Source organism: Tinamus guttatus, unplaced genomic scaffold (genome assembly GCF_059628265.1).
Source record: "Tinamus guttatus ecotype Peru unplaced genomic scaffold, ASM5962826v1 Tinamus_guttatus_pri_ptg000244l, whole genome shotgun sequence".
Taxonomy (NCBI): domain Eukaryota; kingdom Metazoa; phylum Chordata; class Aves; order Tinamiformes; family Tinamidae; genus Tinamus; species Tinamus guttatus.
Genome location: NW_028288778.1, coordinates 1,041,066 through 1,061,533, shown reverse-complemented (window position 1 = coordinate 1,061,533; position 20,468 = coordinate 1,041,066). Strand labels below are relative to the sequence as shown.

At 70.2% G+C, this 20,468-nt stretch overlaps 4 protein-coding genes across 5 annotated transcripts; 3 read left to right on the top strand and 1 right to left on the bottom strand.

The window, feature by feature from the left end:
• Positions 1-262: 262 nt before the first annotated feature.
• Positions 263-1,146, bottom strand: CHTF8 (chromosome transmission fidelity factor 8). Its single transcript, XM_088526272.1, has 3 exons — positions 1,079-1,146; positions 520-634; positions 263-453 (listed from the first exon to the last, which is right to left on the bottom strand). Exons 1-3 carry the CDS (start codon positions 1,099-1,101, stop codon positions 271-273), a joined length of 321 nt encoding a protein of 106 aa, XP_088382398.1. The 5' UTR covers positions 1,102-1,146; the 3' UTR covers positions 263-270.
• Positions 1,147-1,724: 578 nt separating this feature from the next.
• UTP4 (UTP4 small subunit processome component) lies at positions 1,725-7,285 on the top strand. 2 transcript variants are annotated; one of them, XM_088526212.1, is made up of 16 exons: positions 1,725-1,892; positions 1,989-2,177; positions 2,700-2,784; positions 2,853-2,942; positions 3,027-3,241; positions 3,318-3,489; positions 3,561-3,652; positions 3,920-4,016; positions 4,165-4,229; positions 4,522-4,644; positions 4,950-5,109; positions 5,295-5,401; positions 5,665-5,760; positions 6,092-6,277; positions 6,600-6,710; positions 7,086-7,285. In XM_088526212.1, exons 1-16 carry the CDS (start codon positions 1,734-1,736, stop codon positions 7,200-7,202), a joined length of 2,064 nt encoding a protein of 687 aa, XP_088382338.1. In that variant the 5' UTR covers positions 1,725-1,733; the 3' UTR covers positions 7,203-7,285. The 2 variants fall into 2 exon arrangements, with proteins under 2 accessions (XP_088382338.1, XP_088382339.1); XM_088526213.1 differs by lacking the exon at positions 2,853-2,942.
• Positions 7,286-8,613: 1,328 nt separating this feature from the next.
• Positions 8,614-14,751, top strand: SNTB2 (syntrophin beta 2). The gene is made up of 7 exons (XM_088526205.1): positions 8,614-9,055; positions 12,221-12,434; positions 12,981-13,191; positions 13,273-13,415; positions 13,772-13,968; positions 14,303-14,484; positions 14,600-14,751. The coding sequence occupies exons 1-7, from the start codon at positions 8,629-8,631 to the stop codon at positions 14,690-14,692; spliced, it is 1,467 nt and encodes a 488-aa protein (XP_088382331.1). The 5' UTR covers positions 8,614-8,628; the 3' UTR covers positions 14,693-14,751.
• Positions 14,752-16,457: 1,706 nt separating this feature from the next.
• On the top strand, positions 16,458-20,281 carry VPS4A (vacuolar protein sorting 4 homolog A). Its single transcript, XM_088526204.1, has 11 exons — positions 16,458-16,566; positions 16,775-16,886; positions 17,255-17,402; positions 17,546-17,607; positions 17,808-17,927; positions 18,038-18,194; positions 18,578-18,726; positions 18,925-19,006; positions 19,095-19,314; positions 19,391-19,531; positions 19,858-20,281. Exons 1-11 carry the CDS (start codon positions 16,552-16,554, stop codon positions 19,957-19,959), a joined length of 1,308 nt encoding a protein of 435 aa, XP_088382330.1. The 5' UTR covers positions 16,458-16,551; the 3' UTR covers positions 19,960-20,281.
• Positions 20,282-20,468: the final 187 nt, after the last annotated feature.

Genomic DNA, 20,468 nt, shown 5'->3' with positions numbered 1-20,468 from the left:
GCTGTGTTTGGGGGGGAAGCGCTGCCCCCCAGCAGCCCCCCTGGCCAGAGCGGGTCAACAGGGGGGCCATGTCCCAGCCCCTTGTCCTGTCCCCAAATGCATAGGGACACTCAGCAGGGCTGGCATAAGATGGCTGCACAGGCCAGGCTGAACGTGTCCCTGGTGTCACACACGTGTCTGGGCATAGCCCAGCAGGGCTGGGGGTCCCCACAGGGCTCTCTGGGCCCAGGGGAGCCCCTGGGGGTGGCCCATCCATGGGGCAGGGGCCGCTCACACCTTCCTGGGCACGTGGGTGACGATGGGTTTGGGACGCGTCTTGAAGAGCAGCTTGGTGCGGACCAGGGCCGTGACGGCGTAGCGGGCGCCGCGCTTCTCCAGCACGGCCAGCGGCTTCTCCAGCGGCACCACCTTCCCGTAGAGCACGTGGTGGCCCACGACGAGCACCGGGACGCCCTGCGGGGGGTCGCGGAGGGAGGCGGGCGCCGGGGGCAGCGGCGGGGGGCCCGGGGGGCTGCTCACCTGCCGCGTGTAGTGCAGGTCGCCCAGGAGGCTCCCGGGCAGCGCCCGGCCCGGCCGCGGCTCCACCTCGCCCTGCAGCTCCAGCAGCAGCCAGTCCTCGGCACCCGCCGCCCCACTGCAAGAGCAGAGCTGCGGCACCGCACGTGGGGGGACAGGGGGACGGGGGCGTGGGGACACGTGGGGAGGGGGACACAGGGGTGGGGACAAGGGGATGCGGACACGGGGATGGGGATGCAGAGAAACGGGGATGGGGACACAGGGACTGGGATGGAGATATGGGGATGGGGATGCAGGGACACAGGGATGGGGACAAGGGGATGGGGACACAGGGACTGGGATGGAGATATGGGGATGGGGATGCATGGATGCGGAGATGGGGACACAAGGACTGAGATGGGGACACAGGGATGGGGATGCAGGGACTGGGATGGGGATACGGGGATGGGGATGCAGGGACATGGGGACACAGGGACATGGGGACACAGGGATGCGGACACGGGGATGGGGACGCAGGGACACAGGTAGGGGACGCAGGGACGGACGGGGACACGGGTCTCACCTGGAGATCTCGATCTGCACCATGCCGGGGCTGCGGGGGCGCCGCGGGTCACCGGGCGCCGGGGACGCGCCGGGGACGCGCCGGGACCCGCGGGGCCGGGAGCTGCGGACACCCCCGCCCGCCCCGGTGCCTCCCCCGTCGGTGCCGCCCGGGGGCGCTGGGGCCTCCACGCGCTGCTACCCCGGCCCCACCGCCCCCCGGTCCGGTCCGGTCCCACCGTCCCCCCGGCTCCTCCCGGTTCGGGCTCCCGGTTCCCGCCGCTCCCCCGCCCTTCCGGCGCCCCCGGTCCCGCAGCCCCCCGCTCCTCCCCGGTTCCGTCCCCGGTTCCGCCCGCTCCTCCGTTCGCCCCCCCCCCCCGCACCGGCGCGGTCCCGCTCGGGGCGGGGCGGCTTCCCGGTCACCCGGCAACGAGGCGAATCTCCCGCCGCCGCGCTCCTGCTTCCGCCTCCGGGCGCGCGCGCTTCCGCTTCCGACGGCGGGGCGCACGTGGGGGAGCGGCGGGAGGCGGAGCGGGAACCGGCACCGGGACAGGAGCGGGGCCCGGGTCGGCCCGGGTGTTCTTGGGCTGAGCGCGACCGGGCTCCGCCGCACCGCGCCGGGCCGGGCCGGGCCGGGCCGTTCCGCGCCGCCGGCGCCCGCGGGTGCCGGTGCCGCCATGGGGGAGTTCGAGGTGCACCGGGTCCGTTTCTTCCGCTACGTGCCGGCCGGCGTGCGCTGCTTGGCCTACGAGCGCCGCTCCGCGCGCCTCGCGCTCGCCCGCACCGACGGCGCCGTCGAGGTCTTCAACGTGGCCGCCAACTGCTTCCAGGAGAAGGTGCCGGGCCGGGGCCGCGGGCCGGGGGGCGGCGGGGCCGCGGGCTGGGCCGGGCCGGGCCGGGCCGGGCCGCGCTGACCGCCCGCCGCCCCGCAGGCCATCCCGGGGCACGCGGGCCGCCCGCTCGAGGCGCTGTGCTGGGCGCGCGGCCGCCTCTTCGGCGCGGGGCTGGCGGGGGAGCTCTGCGAGCTGGACCTGGAGCGGCTCCGCGCGGCCCGCGCCGCCCACGGCCTCGGCGGCGCCGCCTGGAGCCTGGCGGCCGACGGCGACGGGCAGCGCCTGGCGGTGAGTGCGGGGCGCGCGGGGTCCCCGTCGGGCCGCCCGGGATCCCGTTGTGCCGCCCCAGGTCCCGTTATCCCACCCCGGGGGTCCTGTCATGCCGCCCCAGGGGTCCCTTTGTGCCACCCAGCGTCCCATTACCCCACGCAGGGGTCCTGTCGTGCCACCCGGGGTCCTGCCGTGCTGCCCCAGATCCCGTTATCCCGCCCTGAGGGTCCCGTCATGCCACCCGGGATCCCGTTATCCCACCCCAGGTGTCCCCGCCGTGCCGCCCAGGGTCCCGTTATCCCACCCAGGGGTCCCCGCCGTGCTGCCCGGGATCCCGTTATCCCAGCCCGGGTGTCCCTGCCGTGCCGCCCGGGATCCCGTTATCCCACCCAGGGGTCCCCGCCGTGCCGCCCGGGATCCCGTTATCCCAGCCCGGGTGTCCCCGCCGTGCTGCCCAGGGTCCCGTTATCCCGCCCCGGGGGTCCCGTCCTCCCGCCCGGTGCAGCAGGACGCAGCCCCGCTCACACGCCGTGCCCGCAGGTGGGCTGCGAGGACGGCTCCGTGCGGCTCTTCCAGGTGGTGCCGGGCGGCGTGCAGTACGAGCGCAGCCTGCAGCGGCAGCAGGGTGAGCGCCGGGGCCGCGGGGCGCGCGGGCGGCCGGGACGGCGCTCAGCTCTGCGCCCCTCTCCGCAGGACGCGTCCTCTGCCTCGCCTGGCACCCCTCGGGTGCCCGTATCGCCGCCGGCTCCGTTGACCACCTCCGCGTGTTGGACGTCGCGTCAGGTAAGGAAGCGCCCCGAGCGCTACCCGACACGCAGGAGGAGACCCCGGGCTGCCCCCTCCGCAGCTCCGCTGTCCCCTCCGCAGGCCGCGCCGTGCAGCGGATCATGGTGAACCACCACGTGCCGAAGCCGCGGGCTTCGCGGGAGTGCGTGGTGTGGAGCGTCGCCTTCCTGGCGAGCGGCGCCGTGGCCAGCGCCGACTCCTTCGGCCGCCTGCAGTTCTGGGACTGGGAGACGGGCACGCTGCTGGAGTCGCACGCCGTGGGCAGCTCCGCCGCGCTCTCCCTGGCCGTGTCTGAGGTAGGCGCGTGCCGGCAGCGCCGGGACGCCCCGTGGGTCACTGCCCTGCGAGCCCACATGCCGTCTTGCCCGCCAGGAAGAGGACAGCATCGTCGTGGGCACCTCGGCAGGGGCCACCTTCCAGTTCCAGCTGCTGCCAGTGAAGATGGGCAGCGAGGAGAAGCGCTGGGTGCGAACGAAGCCCTTCCAGTACCACACGCACGACGTGCGGGCCGTGGCGCACAGCCCCACGGCGCTCATCTCCGGAGGTGGGGCCCGCGGGACGGGCGGGCTGGTGGCTGCGTGACCCCCCGCTCACTGCGCTCCGCGCGGCCCGCAGGCCTGGACGGGCAGCTCGTGATCCGGCCGCTCATGGAGCGGGTGCAGAAGAAGGGCTACGAGGCGGCGCTGCGCAAATTCACCTTCCCGCACGTGAGTGCCAGCCCGGGCAGAGGGGGCAGCCCTCCTGCGAGGGAAGGGGGGCCACTTGTGGGGCAGCAGGTCTTGGCCGGGGGTCCCTGCCGGCCCCAGAGCTCCCTGCCATCCTGTCCTGCCTCCCCGTTGGGTCCCGATCCCCAGGCTCCCATCCCCTAAGGCCAGCTCCTCCCTGGAGTCCCCATTGCCCTGGGGTGTTTGGCTTTGGCCCAGCCTCCTCTTCCAGGCCTCGGGTTCATGGTAGCTGCCCCTTTCCAACCACAGCGGCGCCTCGTCTCCTGTGCCAGGCACGCTCGGCTCCTGCTCTTCCAGTTCTCACAGCACCTGGAGCTCTGGAGACTTGGCTCCACTGACGAAAGCGGTGAGTGCTGCAGCCCTGCTCCCCCGGTGGCACCTGAGCTGTCTCACTGTGCGACACGGTTCCTCCGGGATCCCCGGTCGCATCGTCTGACCGTATCCGTGTGCTTTCCAACGCTGCTGATATCTCGCGCGGTTGTTCCTCGCCTCAGGCAAGGATGGCGAGGTCCTTCCCGTGAGCCGCGTGCCCGAGCACCTCGTGCAGCTCAAGAGCAAGGTGAGGCTATGCGAGGCAGCAGCTTTGCGGCCCCGGGAGAGATGTGGGGAGATGTCCCAGGCTGTCCTTGCCCCTGTGTTTTCGCATGCAGTCTGTCTTAGTGCCCCCGTGGGGACCTGCCATAGCACCCAGTCCCGTGGGGGAGCCTCCATGTGCTTGGGGATCCACCTTCCCCAGCCCTCCCCGACACTGCAGTCCCCTGTCCCCTGCCGAGGGGGCCTTGGTGTGACAGGACTAAGCGCGGGGGGTCCTGTGGCTGCCCAGCGCCTGCTCAGCCCCTCCGTGGCTCCAGGGGCCAGAGCACATCTACTGCAGCTGCGTTTCGCCCTGCGGTGGCTGGATCGCCTACTCCACAGCGTCCCGCTTCCACCTCTACCGCGTGCAGTACAAGGGTGACAGCGTCAGCATCGACAAGGTGAGGGGAGCGGCAGGGCGCCCCGCTGCCAGCGCGGCCGGCTGCGGTGTCCCGGGAGCCAGCGCTGCCCGTGGAGCCGTGTTGTTCCGCGCAGACCGCGGCGGTTGCTCCCGGCGCTGCCCATGGAGCCCTGTTGTCCCATGCGGACCGCGGCGGTTGCTCCTGGCGCTGCCCATGGAGCCGCCTCATCCCGTACGGACTGCGGCGGTTGCTCCCGGTCCTCACCGGTGCTGCCGGCCTGCACGGGCTCGAGGCTCAGGGCAGCGGCAGGGAGCCACTAACCCCCATCCTGCCTCCTGCGCAAGGTCCCCGACGTGCCCAAGCTGCCGCTCCCGGCCTACCAGCTCCAGTATTCCGCCGACTCCAGCAGCCTCTTCGTGGCCTCCGACCGAGGCTCCGTCCACGTGCTGCTGCTCCTGGAACCGGGCGGCTGCAAACGCTCGCACACACTTCGGCCACCCACAGGTTGGGGTCGCTGCGGAGGGGAGCAGGCGCGTGTGCAGGGCGTCCCGGGCAAACCGTGCGCTGTGGCATGCGCCAGCACCGGGCGGAGCGGGCAGGAGGGGAGCGGGGCTGGGACGTCTCCTGGGCATGGGTGTGTGGCCCCGAGTGGGCTCCGTGGCACCCGCTGGAGCTGGTGGATCTTGCAGAGACCCCCGAGGCCGTCTACCTGCTGGCGGTGAGCGAGGATGGGAACTGGCTGGCTGCAGCCAGCGGGGACTGGGAGATCCACGTCTACAGCTTGAAGCACTTCAAGGTAAGAGCCTGCGCCGGAGCGTGGTGCGGGATTGTGCTGGTCATCCCTGTGCCTTGGAGCACTCCCGGCCACCCTGGGAGGACACCGTGGGCTCTGCGCAGGCTCCTATCCTTGGGAGCAATTCTTGCATCCCTGGAGCAGACCTGGGGATGGATGTGCAGGGAGGGAGGGCGAGATCCCAGGAGGGACGGGGAAGAGGCTGTGGTGTGTGAGGTACAGGCCCTATTCACTCCCCTCGGGTTTTGTTTTCTTGTCCCTTTCAGCATCACTGCGCGGTGCCCAAGTACAGCTGTGCCGTGACTGCCCTGGCCATCCACCCTCTGACCAACAACCTCGTCATCGCCTACGCAGACCAGCAGGTAGGAGCCCTCGCTGCTCGTGGGTGCTCCTCCTGCACCCCGCTTGGCCCTGGAGATCTTCCTTACGTCTCTGTTCCTGGATCGGAGCTTTCCAGCTGTGCTGCCCCGCAGCAGAGCTGCATATCAGGGCTGAGAAGGGTCTGGGTGCTGGAGCCCAGCCGGCCGTGCTGGCTGCGTCCTGAGTGCGCACTGGTGCGGGGCAATGTCAAGGGGAGGCCTGAGCCTGGTGCGGGTTGGGGCGAGGGCTCCCTTCCCTCCTGTCACGTCCCCAGCAGCGCTGGAGAGCAGGGCGGGCGGTCAGGGCTCCCCTGTCCCCTCTCCTGCCCCGCAGCTGTTCGAGTTCAGCATCCCCGAGAAGCAGTACACGGCCTGGAGCCGCACGGTGCAGAACGACGGGCTGCACAAGGCCTGGCTCGAGAGGGACTCGCCCATCACCCACATCGCCTTCAACCCCAGGAACCCCTCGCACATCCTGCTTCACGACGTCTACATGTTCTGCGTCCTCGACAAGTCTCTGGTGAGTTTGGCTGCCCAGGGAGGAGAGGGGAAGGGGGTGCCCCTGCAGTCCTCTGCGGCTCTGCCATCCATACGGTGCGGAGCACTGGGGCTGCCTGTGCCCGCGTGTCCCAAAGCGGTGGGAGTGCTGGGCCAGCACCAGCCAGGAAAAGGAAGATGTGGGATGCGCCAGGTTGTTGGTGGGGGGACCACAGGGAGGCCATGTCCCTGGGACCTGCTTGGGTGGCTGTTCTGCCTCTGTGCGTGGCCCTAAGGAGCGCGGGGACAGCAGGAGGTGGCGGTGGCTCTGGGCAGCTGTGATGTGCTGTGCACTGTCCTTGCAGCCCCTGCCCGATGACAGTGCCTCGCTGATGAATCAGAGCACCCTGAAGCAGCTCCCGGCGACAGCCAGGAAGAGACAACTCCACGCTTTCAAGATCTGCAAGAAGTTCCAGGTGGGTGTTGGTGTGTGTGCTGCCTCTGAGGAGGGTGGTGGGAAGTGGGTGCCCTCGGCCCGTGCTCCTGCTGGGCAGGATCCCTGCACGATCCCGACGCAGCCTTCTGGAGCTGTTTCCGTCGTATAGCAGCGCTCCTGAGGCTCTGCGTCCCCATCACGGTGCTGCCGCTCGCTGTGGCCCCGCGGGCTCTGATCATCCCCCCAGCTCTCTGCAGAGCGTGTCCCCTACGTGATGTCCCCAGTTAAGACCAAGGCTACACCAGCTGCAGGGCAGCTCTGTGCAGTTGATCCCAGCAAGCTGAGGCAGAGCAGGGACAGATGCTGCTCTGTCCCCCGCAGGGCTGTCATCTCCTGTCCCCTCCTTGTCCTGCAGCCTCTGCTCTTCGCGGATCTGCTGGACGAGAACTGCCTCGTGATGGTGGAGCGGCCCATCATGGACATCAAGACGCAGCTGCCACCACCCATCCAACAGAAGAAATTTGGCACCTAAGAGCAGGACAAGCTGCTCCTGCCACACAGACTGTGTACGTTCCTTTCCTAGGACGCTGCAGTAATAAACCCCGTTGTTCTGTAGGCTGCGGCCTCGGGGCTCGTCCTTGCCCTGTAGGGTTCCCTGTTCTCCGAGCAGCAGCAGCTCCGCTTAGCTCTAGCCTGGGCCTGTGGAGCAGGAGCCAAGGGCCCCAGGGCCACCTCCTGTCCTGCTGGGGCTGCTCCCTGGCAGCACCTCCAGGGACCCTCTCGCCTCAAGAGGGACAACTGGGACCAGGGGTGGCTCTGGCTCTTGACAACCACAGCTGCCCTGGGTGGGCACAGCCTCGCGCTGTAGCTGCTGCCTCAGCCTTGGGGGAATAGGGAACACAAGCAACAGTCAGAGCCGGTGTTGGAGAGCCGGAAAGCTCCTGGCAGTGCTCTTGTTCCCAGCCTGGGGCAGGGTTTGACAAACCCTGGGTGTAAATAAAGGTGGCAGGCTATGGACATTGTGCCCGGGGAGCGCTGCCCTCGCGCTGGTGGCCCGCAGGGCTCCTTGGCACCATCACGCTCCAGCAGCCCCTTGCTTCCTGCAAGGTCTTTGCTCCCTGTGTGAGTAATTCCTTAATGGGCCCTGCTGGAGCAGCGTGAACGGACTCCAGCGGCAGGAGGAGGTTGCTCCTTTACCGGAGAGGATTTCCTTGCGGTGTCCCCTTGTAGCTGCTCCAGCAGCTCTACCTGTGCCGTGGGTGGCTGCTGCGCTCGCACCTCGTCCTCTGCTTCCACCCGCAGCCCTGGCCCTGCAGGATGGGGCGTGAGGTTGGAGCGGGGCCGGGGATTGATTCCCCTCTGTAACGGAGGTGTCCTCAGGCGCCCGGAGAGCCGCTGGTTACAGGTGCCCCTGTTAAAAATAGCGGGGCCTGGGCAGGAGCCGCGCAGGCGGCTGCAGCCGTCCGGCCGTGTCCGATGCCACCGTGGCCGGGGCTGCTGTGTCCCCTCCTGCCGCGTCCCCTGGGCCCCTCTGCTACCTCCTGGCTCCCTCTCGGCCCCCAGCACCTCCGTTCGGGCCCGATGCCGGTACCGAGGGGTGTGGGCGGCCCGGTCCCGCGGGTGCCCTTGGTGGGGCCTGCAGGACCGCGCTGTCCTGTTCAGCGAGCGGGGGCCGCGCGTGCGCTGGGAACACGGGGCGGTACCGGGAGCGGTACCGGGGCCGTGGGGGGGGGGGGGACGGTCCCCGTGGCGGCCCCGCGCGGGCCGCGGCTCCTCCCGCCCCGACGGCGAGCGCGGGGGCGGGGCGTGCTGCGGCGCCGCCCAATAGCAGCGGAGGGGCCTGCCGTGCGCCCGCCCCTCGCGCGGGCGGGGCCCAATCAGCGTCCGCCGTGCGGGCGGCGCGGCGGGGCGGTCGCGGCGGTGGCGGCCGGGGCGGCGGCGGCGGCGGCGGGGGCGGCATGGCCGTGTGGACGCGCGCGTCCAAAGCGGGGCTGCTCGAGCTGCTGCTGCGCGAGCGCTGGGTGCGCGTGGCGGCCGAGCTGAGCGGGGAGGCGCTGAGCCTCACGGCCGAGCCCGGCGCCGAAGCGGCGGCGGCGGCGGCGGCGCTTAACGGCGTGCCCAACGGCGGCGAGGCGGGCGGCGTGCGGCGGGTGCGCGTCGTGAAGGCGGAGGCGGGCGGGCTCGGCATCAGCATCAAGGGCGGCCGCGAGAACCGCATGCCCGTGCTCATCTCGCGCATCTTCCCGGGGCTGGCGGCGGAGCGCAGCGGCGCCCTGCGCCTCGGCGACGCCATCCTCGCCGTCAACGGCGTCGACCTGCGCGACGCCACCCACGACCAGGCCGTGCAGGCGCTCAAGCGCGCCGGGAGGGAGGTCGTGCTCGAAGGTACCGCTCCGTGTCCCCCCCGCCGGCTCCTATTGCTCAACAGGTATGGGAAGCGGTGCAGGGAACGGGGGCGACGCGGGACCCCGGTTCCCTGCGCTGCTTCCCATACCTGTCATGGGTGTCCCGGACCCTTGCGTCACTTCTCTGTGTTGCTTCCCAGTGTCTCCTCTGGGTCCCTGCACCCTGTTCCAGTATCCTGTGCATCCCTGCACCCTGTCCTGGTGTCCCATGTCTCCTGGGTCCCTGTGCCCTGTCCCAGTTAGCCAGACTCCTGTCTAACGGAGTCTCCCAGCTCCTGCAGCACTGCCCCGTCCCACTTCCCAGGATCCCACATCCCCTTCCCATTACTGGCATCCCCAAATACCCCCTGCTCCCCTCTTCCTGTTATCAACCTCCTGCCCTCCCCATCCTGCTCCCAGGATCCCGGGCCCCCTCCGTGTCCCTTTCCCATTACCTCCAGGGTGGCCCAGGGCTCTGGGATCCTCTTCCCGCTCCTGGGGTCCTGTGCATCCCCCATCCTGCAGCACCCCTGGGCGCTGGGATCCAGCCATGTCCCGAGCTGCAGGATCATTGGGAGCTTCGACAGGGCGGCATCGTGGGTGGCCGTGTGCCGGGCACAGGGACGGGGACATTTGGACCGGGGGGAGCGCTACGCGCAGCCCCCTCCCGCCATGCCGTGCCGCCGGTATCCCCGTCCCGCCGGAGGTGGCACGCAGCCCTGCGGCTCCCTGGGGAAGCACTCCCCTCACCGGCGGTTATCGCATCCCTGCACCGCAGCTATTTTCAGAAATTTTCTCTTTTTTCATTGTGAATTGCACAATTTTGTGACTAAGAGGAGCTGGTGGCTCTGCTGGCGCAGGCTGGGGGTGACCCTGTCCCGTGTCCCTGCTGCTGGGGCTGGGGACTGCCCTGGCTGCTCGGGTGATCCCGAACTGCATCGTGCTGTGCCCAGCAACCAGCCCAGCCCCGACGAGCGCCCGGCTCCTGCCCGACCTGTTTCCCGGACGGCTCGACAAGCTCGGGCAGGAGCGGCCAGGCCCCGGGAGACCTGGGCCGCCTGGAGCGGGGCCGGCTCTGCGGGACACCCGAGGGCTCTGTGCCCCGTGCACGGGTCCCCGGGGCTGCAAAACCGGGGCTGGGGGCTGCTGCTGAGCTGCTAGCTGGGAGGCCCTGAAAGCCCCCGCATGCTGCGGTCGCTGCTTCTCCTCCTTCCCTTTTCGCCCCAGAGTTTTGCTGCGCTCTCCTGATGGAGCAGTCATGGCACAGCGAGAGCTGGCCTGTCCTTTCCCACCAGGAATGTATGGCAGGGAATGCATGGGGGCCGTGAGTTGGCTTGTCGCCCTGCTGTGGGCACAGGGCTCCAGGGTGAGCACTATGGGGCTGAGCAGCATGTCCCCTACCCTGTCTCGGCCCCGCGCCTTGGGAAAGCTCTTATGAACAGCTGGCTCTGACGCTTTGCTCTCGCTCTGGAGAGCTTCCTCCTCCTGCTCCGGGGCTGCTCGCCAGAGCTCATGTGCTGCCAAGCGGGACAGGGGGTGCAAAGGGGAAGGAGAGATGAGATCGGAGCTGCGCGGGGCTCCGTTTCCACCCGCCCGTCCCGATGGCTGTGCGAGGACAGGGCCTGGAGCCCCCCGAGGGCCCCGCGGTGCTGGATGGAGCCGGAGCAGCCGCCTCGGCTCGGCTCGCCGGCCGCCTTCCTGTGCGGGTGGCGAGGGAGGAGCGGCAGCGGCGCCGCTGGGGCTTCCTCTGCGGCGAGCGCTCGGGGAGGCCGCGTGGGCGGCCCGGCACCCGGCCCCGGCATCCGCACCAGCTCCGTGCGGAAGCGGACGGGCCGGCTGGCCAATGCCCGGTGCTGGTGGCCCTCGCGGGTGCCATGGGCAGCCGTGCAGCCGTCCACGGGCTGCTGGTTCAGGTGGGACCTCCTGCTGTGCAGGGCGCTGGCCCTGTGTCCTGGGGTGGCCTGTGAGCTGCTGGGTGCTCCCTGCAAGCTCCCTAAGTGTCCCCAGGCCTTGCTCCCGCTCCCGTCTCCTCCCTTCCTCTGTCCCCAACACGCTCCGAGCCGCTGCACGGGCGCGATGTCTCCCGCTGCCCGCGCCGGGGCCACCACATCTGTCCACCAGCTGCCACGGCGCCCGCTCCCCCCAGCCGCCGCCTGCCCCCGGCCACCCCGCGGGGATTAAAGGTGCGCGGAGAAGGCGGTAATCCCGGGATAAGCGCGGCAGGAGGCTAATATTACCTCCCGCGCTGCCCACGGCAAGGACAAGCCTCGTGGCAGCGCGCCTCCGGCCAGCTGCAAATCCCGCAGCGGCGCGGGGGGGCCGGGCCCTGCTCCGCGCCGGGATTAACCCGCCGGGATCGCTGTGCCGCCTCGGCTCGCTGCTGCCGCCCCGGGAGCCCCGGAGCCGGCGTCCCGTCCCTGCAGACGGGCCGTGTTTTTAGTTTATATTTTAAATTCTGCTGCCTTGTGGAACGCTCAAGCTGCGTTTCCATCTTTGCTCTTTCCTCAGAGCCGCGCTCGCACGGTTCTGAGGTTGGGATGCATTCTGGAATGCAGATCCCTCCTTCCCCGCTGCCGTGCCGAGTGGCTCCGGTGACACAGGGATGTTTCCTCCAGCAACCCCAGCGCAGGGGCCGTGCTGAGCGCCTCTGGGTCTGCCCCGGGCACCCTCAGTGCTAAAGCAGTGGCTGGGCGGTGGTGTTAACAATTCTGGGCTGCAGTGGGATCTTCCCGCAGGAGCCTTGGCCAGCGCCGCTCTGCCTGCACTGGGCTCTGCGCCCCAAAGGGGAAGAGGAGCAGATGCCTCCTTCCTTCCTCCCATTCCTGCAGCGGCGCCCGGAGCCGCCACATCCTGCCGGGAAGGCCCTGTCCTCCCACCGGAGAGAGGCACCCGGCTCCTGGCGGCAGCCGCGGGCCCGGCGCGAGCGCTCGAGGCTCGGAAACTTGGACAGTGCCGTCTTTCCGCGGCGGCAGGATGGGCTGGCGCCTGACCTCCCGCCCGCACCATTGTGCTGCGCCCCGCGGCCCTTCCGCCCGCTGCTCCGTGGCCAGGGATGCGCCCTGTCCCGCTGCCCGGCATCCCGGCCCCGCGGGAGGGCTCCTTGGCGCGGCGTCCGCGTGCCGGCGGGGCGAAGCGGCGCTCACCGGGGCCGCTCTCTGCCCCGCAGTGAAGTTCATGCGGGAGGTGAGCCCCTACATGAAGAAGCCGTCGCTGGTGTCGGACCTGCCTTGGGACGGGGCCGCGCCGCAGTCGCCGAGTCTCAGCGGCAGCGACGACTCGGGCTCCCCGCAGCACCACGGCAGCACCAAGGACCGCAAGGTGATCCCGCTCAAGATGTGCTTCGCCGCCAGGAACCTGAGCATGCCCGACCTGGAGAACCGGTGAGGAGCCGCGCGGGGCCAGCGCTGGAGCCGGCACAGCCGGTTCCGGCTCCGCAGCTTTCCCGGCCGTGGCTCCGCGTCTCGAGTTGCCGGCTGCGCGCCGGAGCCTGGCTGCCTTCCAAGGGTGATTAAATATGTAAAAGGCCTGGAAAGCAAAGGGCGCCCACGCGAGGCGGCCTGCGCCCGGTCTGCCCGGCTGGCCGGTCAGCCGGCTCCTCGCGGGTCCGGTGCCACCGCGGGTTCTGGAGGGCAGTTGCCTCTGTCTGTGCCAGCGGCCGGGGGAGCCGTGCCCGGTGCTTAGCCTGTGTTTGGAAAGTTAATCCCCTTCTGCAGCCCGCTCGCCCAGCTGGAAATGCGCTGCCTCTGCAAACGCATGGGGAGCTTCCCGCGCCGCTCCGGGCACAGGCTGCTTTGCTCCCGTTCCGCGACACACACGCAGGGAAGCCCGTCCCTGGGGATGGCCCTGACCGGGCTCCAGCGGTCCTGGTGCCCCCAGGCATCCGGCTCCATCACGGAGAGCGTTTCCCTGTGCCGTTCCCGCTGCAGGTTGATCGAGCTGCACTCCCCGGACAGCCGCAACACGCTGATCCTGCGCTGCAAGGACACGGCCACCGCGCACGCCTGGTTCGCGGCCCTGCACGCCAACATCGCGGCGCTGCTGCCGCAGGTGCTGGCCGAGCTCAACGCCATGCTGGGCGGCGGGCAGGCGGCCGGCGGCGGCCGCGAGGTGAAGCACGTGGCCTGGCTGGCCGAGCAGGTTGGTGGCCCCGCCGCCCCGCGCGCCCCGTCCCCGCCGCCCCGCGCGCCCCGTCCCCGCCACCCCGCCGCTCTCTTGCAGGCCCGCCTGGACGGGGGGCGGCAGCAGTGGCGGCCTGTGCTCATGGCCGTGACGGAGAAGGACTTGCTGCTCTACGACTGCATGCCCTGGACCCGCGACGCCTGGGCCTCCCCCTGCCACAGCTACCCGCTCGTGGCTACCAGGTGGGCATGTGGCACTCAGGGCCTTTCCCTTGGAGAAAATCTCTCGGGAATCCTGAGTCAATTGGCCTCTTCTTGGCACCATCGTGGAGAGGCTGCAGCTCGCGCAGGTCGAGGGCTCTGCAGGCACCAGCAGCGATGCCGAGGCTCTGCCATGGGGCTCCTGCTCCCCATGGGCTCCACGGCCTCCCCTGGCACAGGCTGCATCCTGCTTGCTGCCAACCAGGCCGCATGTGCTGTGCAGGGCAGGGATGGGGGTCCTGGGTTCAACCTTCTCCCTCCTGGACGCGCTGTGGGACGGATGGGGGTGAAGGGCAGCGGGCGCCGTGGCCCTGACTCCCCCCTGCCTCTGCCCGCAGGCTGGTGCACTCGGGCGCGGGGCGGCGCTCGCCCTCGCCGGGCTCCGAGCTCACCTTCGCCACGCGCACGGGCTCCCGCCAGGGCATCGAGATGCACGTCTTCCGCGTGGAGACGCACCGCGACCTCTCGTCCTGGACGCGGCTGCTGGTGCAGGGCTGCCACGCCGCCGCCGAGCTCGTCAAGGAGGTGTCCGTGGGTAAGCTGGGACTGCTCCCGCGGGACTCGCGGCTCCCCAGGGCAGGGCTGGCGGCGGGGACAGTGCCCAACGTCCCTCTATCGCCTGCAGGGACGTGTCCGTTCTCCATGTCCATCCTGTCCCTCCCCCTGTCCAGCCTGAGAGGCTGCTCCCAGGGTGACCCCAGAGCCCCCGTTGCAGCCCCAGAGTCCCCAGCGCCACCCAACAGCCCCCTAGAGCCCTCATTCCACCCCAAGAGCCTCCCAATGTGACCCCAGGCCCCGCACGGCACCGCCGAGCCCCACCGTGGAGCACGGCGCCCCGCGGCGGGCGCTGAGGCCGCGCGTGCCCGCAGGCTGCACGCTCAACGGGCAGGAGGTGAAGCTCTCCATCCACTACGAGGGCGGCTTCACCATCTCGCGCGAGGAGGCGGGTGGCAGCGTCCTCTTCCGCTACCCCTACGAGAAGCTCAAGATGTCGGCGGACGACGGCATCAGGAACCTCTACCTGGACTTCGGCGGCCCCGAAGGGGAGCTGGTGAGTGGCGGGGGGTCCACGGGTGCGATTCGGGGATGCCCAGCTCTGGGTCTGGGGGCTGCGGTTGGCAGCCCCGGCAGCGGTGCGAGCGCCCTCCCGCTTCCCTTCCCGGCAGGCGCTGGACCTGCACTCCTGCCCCAAGCCCGTGGTCTTCGTCTTGCACACCTTCCTCTCGGCCAAAGTCACCCGCATGGGGCTGCTGGTGTAGGAGCAGCCCGGGGGCGCGCGGCCGCCCGCCGCTCCCTCCGCAGTGCCTTGCCGCGGGCCGGCCCGCGCGGCTCCTGCTCCGCTCCCGCGGCCGGCCCGGGGGCCCCTCCATCCGGCAGCTCCTCGCCCTGGCCCCGGGAAGGGCCGGGGCCCCGACACCAGCTGGGATTCCTCTGGGAAAGAAGCCATGTCCCATCTCACCGTTGTGCCTTGGAGCCTGGGGCTTCCCGGCGGCCCCGGCAGCGGCGCCTGCCCCGTGGGGGGACCGCGGCCACCTCCGGCACTGCCCAAAGCTGTGGCCACATGGGCCACGTACCTACATTAGTCTCTGTTTTGCAAACTACCTATGAAGCTGCTATGCAACCGCCGTCCCCGCGCCGGGGGGACGCGCAGACTCGTGCACTTTCGCTTTTTGTACTTTACCTCTGACACTTAAGCTCGAGCGGCTGCCGTGGCTCCCTCGCCCGCGCTGCCCCGGCTCTTTTGTACTCTTTGTAAAGCGCTATTTATACCCGGCAGCCTGCGGCGGGGAGCGCTGCCGGCCGCGCTCGGGGCGCCCGGCTCGGCCCCCTCACACGGCGGGCGCCGGGCCGCAGGCCGGGGGGCCCTGGCGGTGCTGGCGGGGCCGGGTGCAGCCGGGGCACGCGGGGACGGCCCCCGTGCCCCACGTCCGGAATAAAGGCGTTTGCTGTGAGTCCTGGGACCTGGCTATGGGGAGGGTGGCACAGGGGGACGGGGCTGGCACTGGCGGCACAAGAGCTGCACCAGCAGGGTGCTATGGGCACATGTGTACATGTGTGTGCATAGGGGTGCGTGCGTGTGTGTGTGTATGTATGGGGGGTGTGTGTTTAGGGGTGGGTGCATAGAGGTGCGTGTGTGTGCATGTATAGGGGAGTGTGTGTGTGTGTGTGTGTGTGTGTGTGTGTAAGGGTGCCTGTGTGTGCATGTAGGGGTGCATGTGTGTGCACGTAGGGGGGGGGTGTGTGCACTCCTGGTGGGCATGGGCCCTGTCCTGTGGATAAGGTGTGTGTGGGGTGGGTGCGTGGGGTGCGCCCAGCTGCTATGGGGTGTAGAGGAGGGTGTCAGTGTGAGCACTGGAGGTGGGGACACTGTGTGTGACACGTGTGAGTGCCAGGGCCTGCCCTTATGGTGTGTGGGGGGCATGCACCCTGTGGGTGGAGGTGCCTGTCTGTGCACGTGGGCAGGGGTGTGCAGGTGCAGGGTGGTGTGTGTATGCGTGCAGAGGAGTGTGCACGTGGGTGTGCAGGGGACTGTGCTCGTGGGTGTGCAGGTGCGTGGGTGTGCAGGACGGTGTGCAGGGGGCTGTGGGTGTGCAAGGAAGGGGCTGTGCAGGGGACTGTGCAAGGGACTGTGCTTGTGGGTGTGCAGAGGAGTGTGCACGTGGGTGCGCAGGGGTGCGTGCAAGGGGCTGTGCTCGTGGGTGCGCAGAGGGCTGTGCTCGTGGGTGCGCAGGAGGCTGTGCTCGTGGGTGCGCGCTCACGCGAGGCTCTTGGCGCGCTCACGCGAGCGGAGCGGGCGGGCAGTAGGAGCCGGGGAAGCTCGGCCGAGCGGAGCCCCGCCCCTCCCGCCCAGACCCCGCCCCTCCCGCCCAGACCCCGCCCCTCCCGCCCAGACCCCGCCCCTTCCAGGCCCCCGCCCCTCCCGGCCAGGCCCCGCCCCAGTGGTTCCACCCCTCCCTGTCAGGCCCCGCCCCCGTGCCCCGCCCCCGGCAGGCCCCGCCCCTCGGCCGCGCAGGCGCCGTAGAGGCGCTCACTCCGGGAGGGCCGCGCCGCCGCCGCCGCCGGGCCGGGCCGCAGGAGCGCCGCGGCGCCGCGGCCGCCACCGGGACATGCGAGGACAATGTCCACCCTGCAGGTAGCGCCGCGCCGCGCGGGAGGCGCCCGCCGCGCCCGGGCGGACGCGCGGGCCTGCGGGGCCCGGTGCGGCCCGGCCGCCGCGGGAGTTGCCAGGGAGCGGGGGCGCCGGGAGCGGCGCTGCGCGGGGCTCGGGTGTCTCCGGCGGGGCTCGGGTGTCTCCGCGCTCGCTGCGGCGGCGCTGACGGCGGCTCCGGTCCCGGGCACAGAAGGCCATCGACCTGGTGACCAAGGCCACCGAGGAGGACAAGGCCAAGAACTACGAGGAGGCGCTGCGGCTCTACCAGCACGCCGTGGAGTACTTCCTGCACGCCATCAAGTGTGAGCACCGGCACCGGGCCGGGCTGCCGAGGGGGAGCGGGGGACACGGAGAGCAGTGGGAGTGGGATGGGAACAGGGACTTGGGTGGGGCAGGGACAAGGAGGGGATGGGATGAGTCAGTCCAGGGACGGAATAGGCAGGTGAACAGATTGCGCCTGCCCCATTCCCAACACAGCATGGGGACAGGAATGGGACAGGACGAGCATGCAGACAGGACAGGGGACAAGGATGGGACAGGAGAAGGACTTAGACGCGATGGGGATGGGACAAGGACAGGACACAGGTGGGGATGGGCCAGGGATGCAGATGGGACAGGCCGGGCCGGGCCAGGCCGCGGCTGCCAGTGACGGCTGGTGGCACCGCGGCAGATGAGGCTCACAACGACAAGGCCAAGCACAGCATCCGCGCCAAGTGCATGCAGTACCTGGACCGGGCGGAGAAGCTGAAGGATTACCTGCGCAGCAAGGACAAGCAGGGCAAGAAGCCTGTCAAGGAGGCCCAGAATGACAGCAAGGGGTGCGTGAGGGCCGCGTCGCGACTCCGGGACTGCTCCCGGCCTGGCCCTGCCCTTCTCCCACCCCCGTCCGGCTCCAGAGCGAGCCCGGATCCTGCCGGCACCGCTGAGGCTGCTGTCCCCTAACCTGGTCCTGTCTCTGCAGGAGCGACAGTGACAGCGAGGGTGAGAACCCCGAGAAGAAGAAGCTGCAGGAGCAGCTGATGGGTGAGAGGCGGCGGGTGCCGCTCGCGGAGGGTTTTCCCGCAGGTGGCCGTGGGGCAGCCGGGGGCTGTGCCGGGGCTCGGCAGCCCCCCGAGCCGCCCTCCTCGCCGGGCAGCCCCAGAGCGCGGCCGGGCCGGGGCCCTCGGAAGCCCTGCGGCTCCATCCCGTGGGGCTGCACGAGCAGAGCTGCCCTCTGCCCGCAGGCGCCATCATGATGGAGAAGCCCAACGTGCGGTGGAGCGACGTGGCCGGCCTCGAGGGAGCCAAGGAGGCCCTGAAGGAAGCCGTGATTCTGCCTATCAAGTTCCCGCACTTGTTCACTGGTGAGTGGCTCTGGCTGTGCCGCGGCCACCCCTCTGCTCCCGCTGAGCGGCCCCAGGGCCCTGCGGTCACGGTGCAGCGACGGAGGGGCCATCACTGGGCCCTGTCGCAGGGAAGCGCACGCCCTGGCGAGGGATTCTGCTTTTTGGACCACCCGGCACCGGGAAGTCCTACCTGGCCAAGGCCGTGGCCACCGAGGCCAACAACTCCACCTTCTTCTCCGTGTCGTCCTCCGACCTGATGTCCAAGTGGCTGGGAGAGAGCGAGAAGTAAGCAGAGGAGCGGCGGCAGCGAGGGGCATCGCGGGCTGGAGGCCGGTTCCTGCCACCCCCTTCCTGGGGGGCAGCGGTGCTGAAGCCACGCTGGGGACACGGTGGGAGCCGCGGGCCCTCGCCAGGCGCTGCCGCAGCTCCCGCAGTGCAGCCTGCGCTCGCAGCCCCTTGGCTACGGGCCCTGCGCTCAGGCCTGGCCCCAGCTGGCAGCCGTGACGCTGTGCTGGCCTGGGCAGGGAGCTGTCACCCTCCGGGTCCCGCCAGGCTTGGCATGGGGCACTGGGCGGTGGCACGAGCACTTCCCTCTAGCCGCCCTGCCGGGGCATTCGGGGTGCCGGGGGCTCCCTGCCTTGGAGCCCACGCGGCCTCTCTGTCGCCAGGCTGGTGAAGAACCTCTTTGAGCTGGCGCGGCAGCACAAGCCCTCCATCATCTTCATCGACGAGGTGGACTCGCTGTGCGGCTCCCGCAACGAGAACGAGAGCGAGGCGGCGCGGCGCATCAAGACGGAGTTCCTGGTGCAGATGCAGGGTGTGTGGGGCTGAGTTTCTGGTGTGGATGAGGGTGCATGGGCCTGAGCTCCTGGTGCCCGTGCAGTGTGTGTGGGGCCACCCCGGCGGGTGCTGCAGGACAGGGGCAGCAGGCCGAGTCCGGCGCTGTGGGGAAGCTCCGTGGGGCGGCCTTGGCTCCTGCTCCCTGAACTATCCTCACAGCTCCCGCTCCCCTCAGGCGTGGGCAACAGCAGCGACGGCATCCTGGTGCTGGGCGCCACCAACATCCCCTGGGTGCTGGACTCGGCCATCAGGAGGAGGTGAGCGGCGGCGGCTCCTGTGCCGCAGCCGGGGCCCAGCCGTGGGGCAGCGCCGTGGGGACGGCCGCTCATCCCGCGCCGTGCCCAGGTTCGAGAAGCGCATTTACATCCCGCTGCCCGAGGAGGCGGCCCGCGCGCAGATGTTCAAGCTGCACCTGGGCAACACGCCGCACTGCCTCACGGAGGCCAACGTGCTCGAGCTGGCGCGCAAGACGGACGGCTACTCGGGCGCGGACATCAGCATCATCGTGCGGGACGCCCTCATGCAGCCCGTCCGCAAGGTGCAGTCGGCCACGCACTTCAAGAAGGTGAGAAGCGAGCGGGGGACGTGGGACGGTGGCCCCGCGCCCGCCCGCCCTGCAGCTCTGCCCTCCTCCGCCCCAGGTCCGAGGCCCCTCGCGCACAAACCCCAACGTGATCGTGGACGACCTCCTGACGCCGTGCTCGCCCGGGGACCCTGGCGCCACCGAGATGACCTGGATGGAGGTGCCCAGCGACAAGCTGATGGAGCCCATCGTCTGCATGGTGAGTGGGGCTGCGCTCGCGGCTCCGCTTCCTCCAGGGCCCCCGCCAAGGCTCCAGAGCCTGGCTCCAGCGTCCCCCTTCCCCAGAAAGGCCGGGGAACATCTCCATAGTGGAGCTCGTCCCTCCTGCCCGCTCCCTTGGGGCCAGGGATCCAGTCCTGCCTCCCCGGGGTGCTGAGGGAGGGTGGGCGCCTCAGCCAGCGCTTGGGTTCCCTGGGGCCGTGGCAACCAGCAAGGCCAGTGCCAGCTGCAGCCGCGGGCTGCGCAGGAGCAATCCCGATCCCGTCTGCGCCCCCGTTCCCCACCTCAGCCCCTCCTGCCTTGCAGTCGGACATGCTGCGCTCGCTGGCCACCACGCGCCCCACCGTCAACGCCGAGGACCTCCTGAAGGTGAAGAAGTTCACAGAGGACTTTGGGCAGGAAGGCTGAGGCCACGGCTGGGGCCGGGGCGGGCGGTGGTGGCCGCGTCCTCGCTGCCCCCCGCGCTGCCCCCCGTGCCAAACAGGTTCGTGTTCAGCTCACTACTAAACCCATCTCACTTCCAGCACCTGCCTGGGCTGCGGGGGCGGGCGGGGGGCGCTGGCCCGGCCGCGCTCACACTACTGGGGGTGCCCGAGCGTGGCCTGGGCTGCTGGGTGACCTCCCCCCGCTCCCCTCCCACTCTTCTTCCTGCTCTTTTTTATTTTTTAAATTAATGCTGCTTTGGGTTCTGTCTTGTTTATATGAAAATAAAAACAATCCAAAAGCTTCAGACGGTGCCTGGCCCTTCCCTCAGGCAGGGCAGTGCTGCAGTGAGGGGGGCAGGTACCGCACAGGTCCCCCCAGCCCCTCGGCACCCTCTGCCCCATGTCCTGGCCCTGGGCTCAGCTCCCTGCTGGGCTTAGGCACTGCCACGGGTCACCCAGGTGCTTCGCGTTCTCCATGGCACTAATTAGATC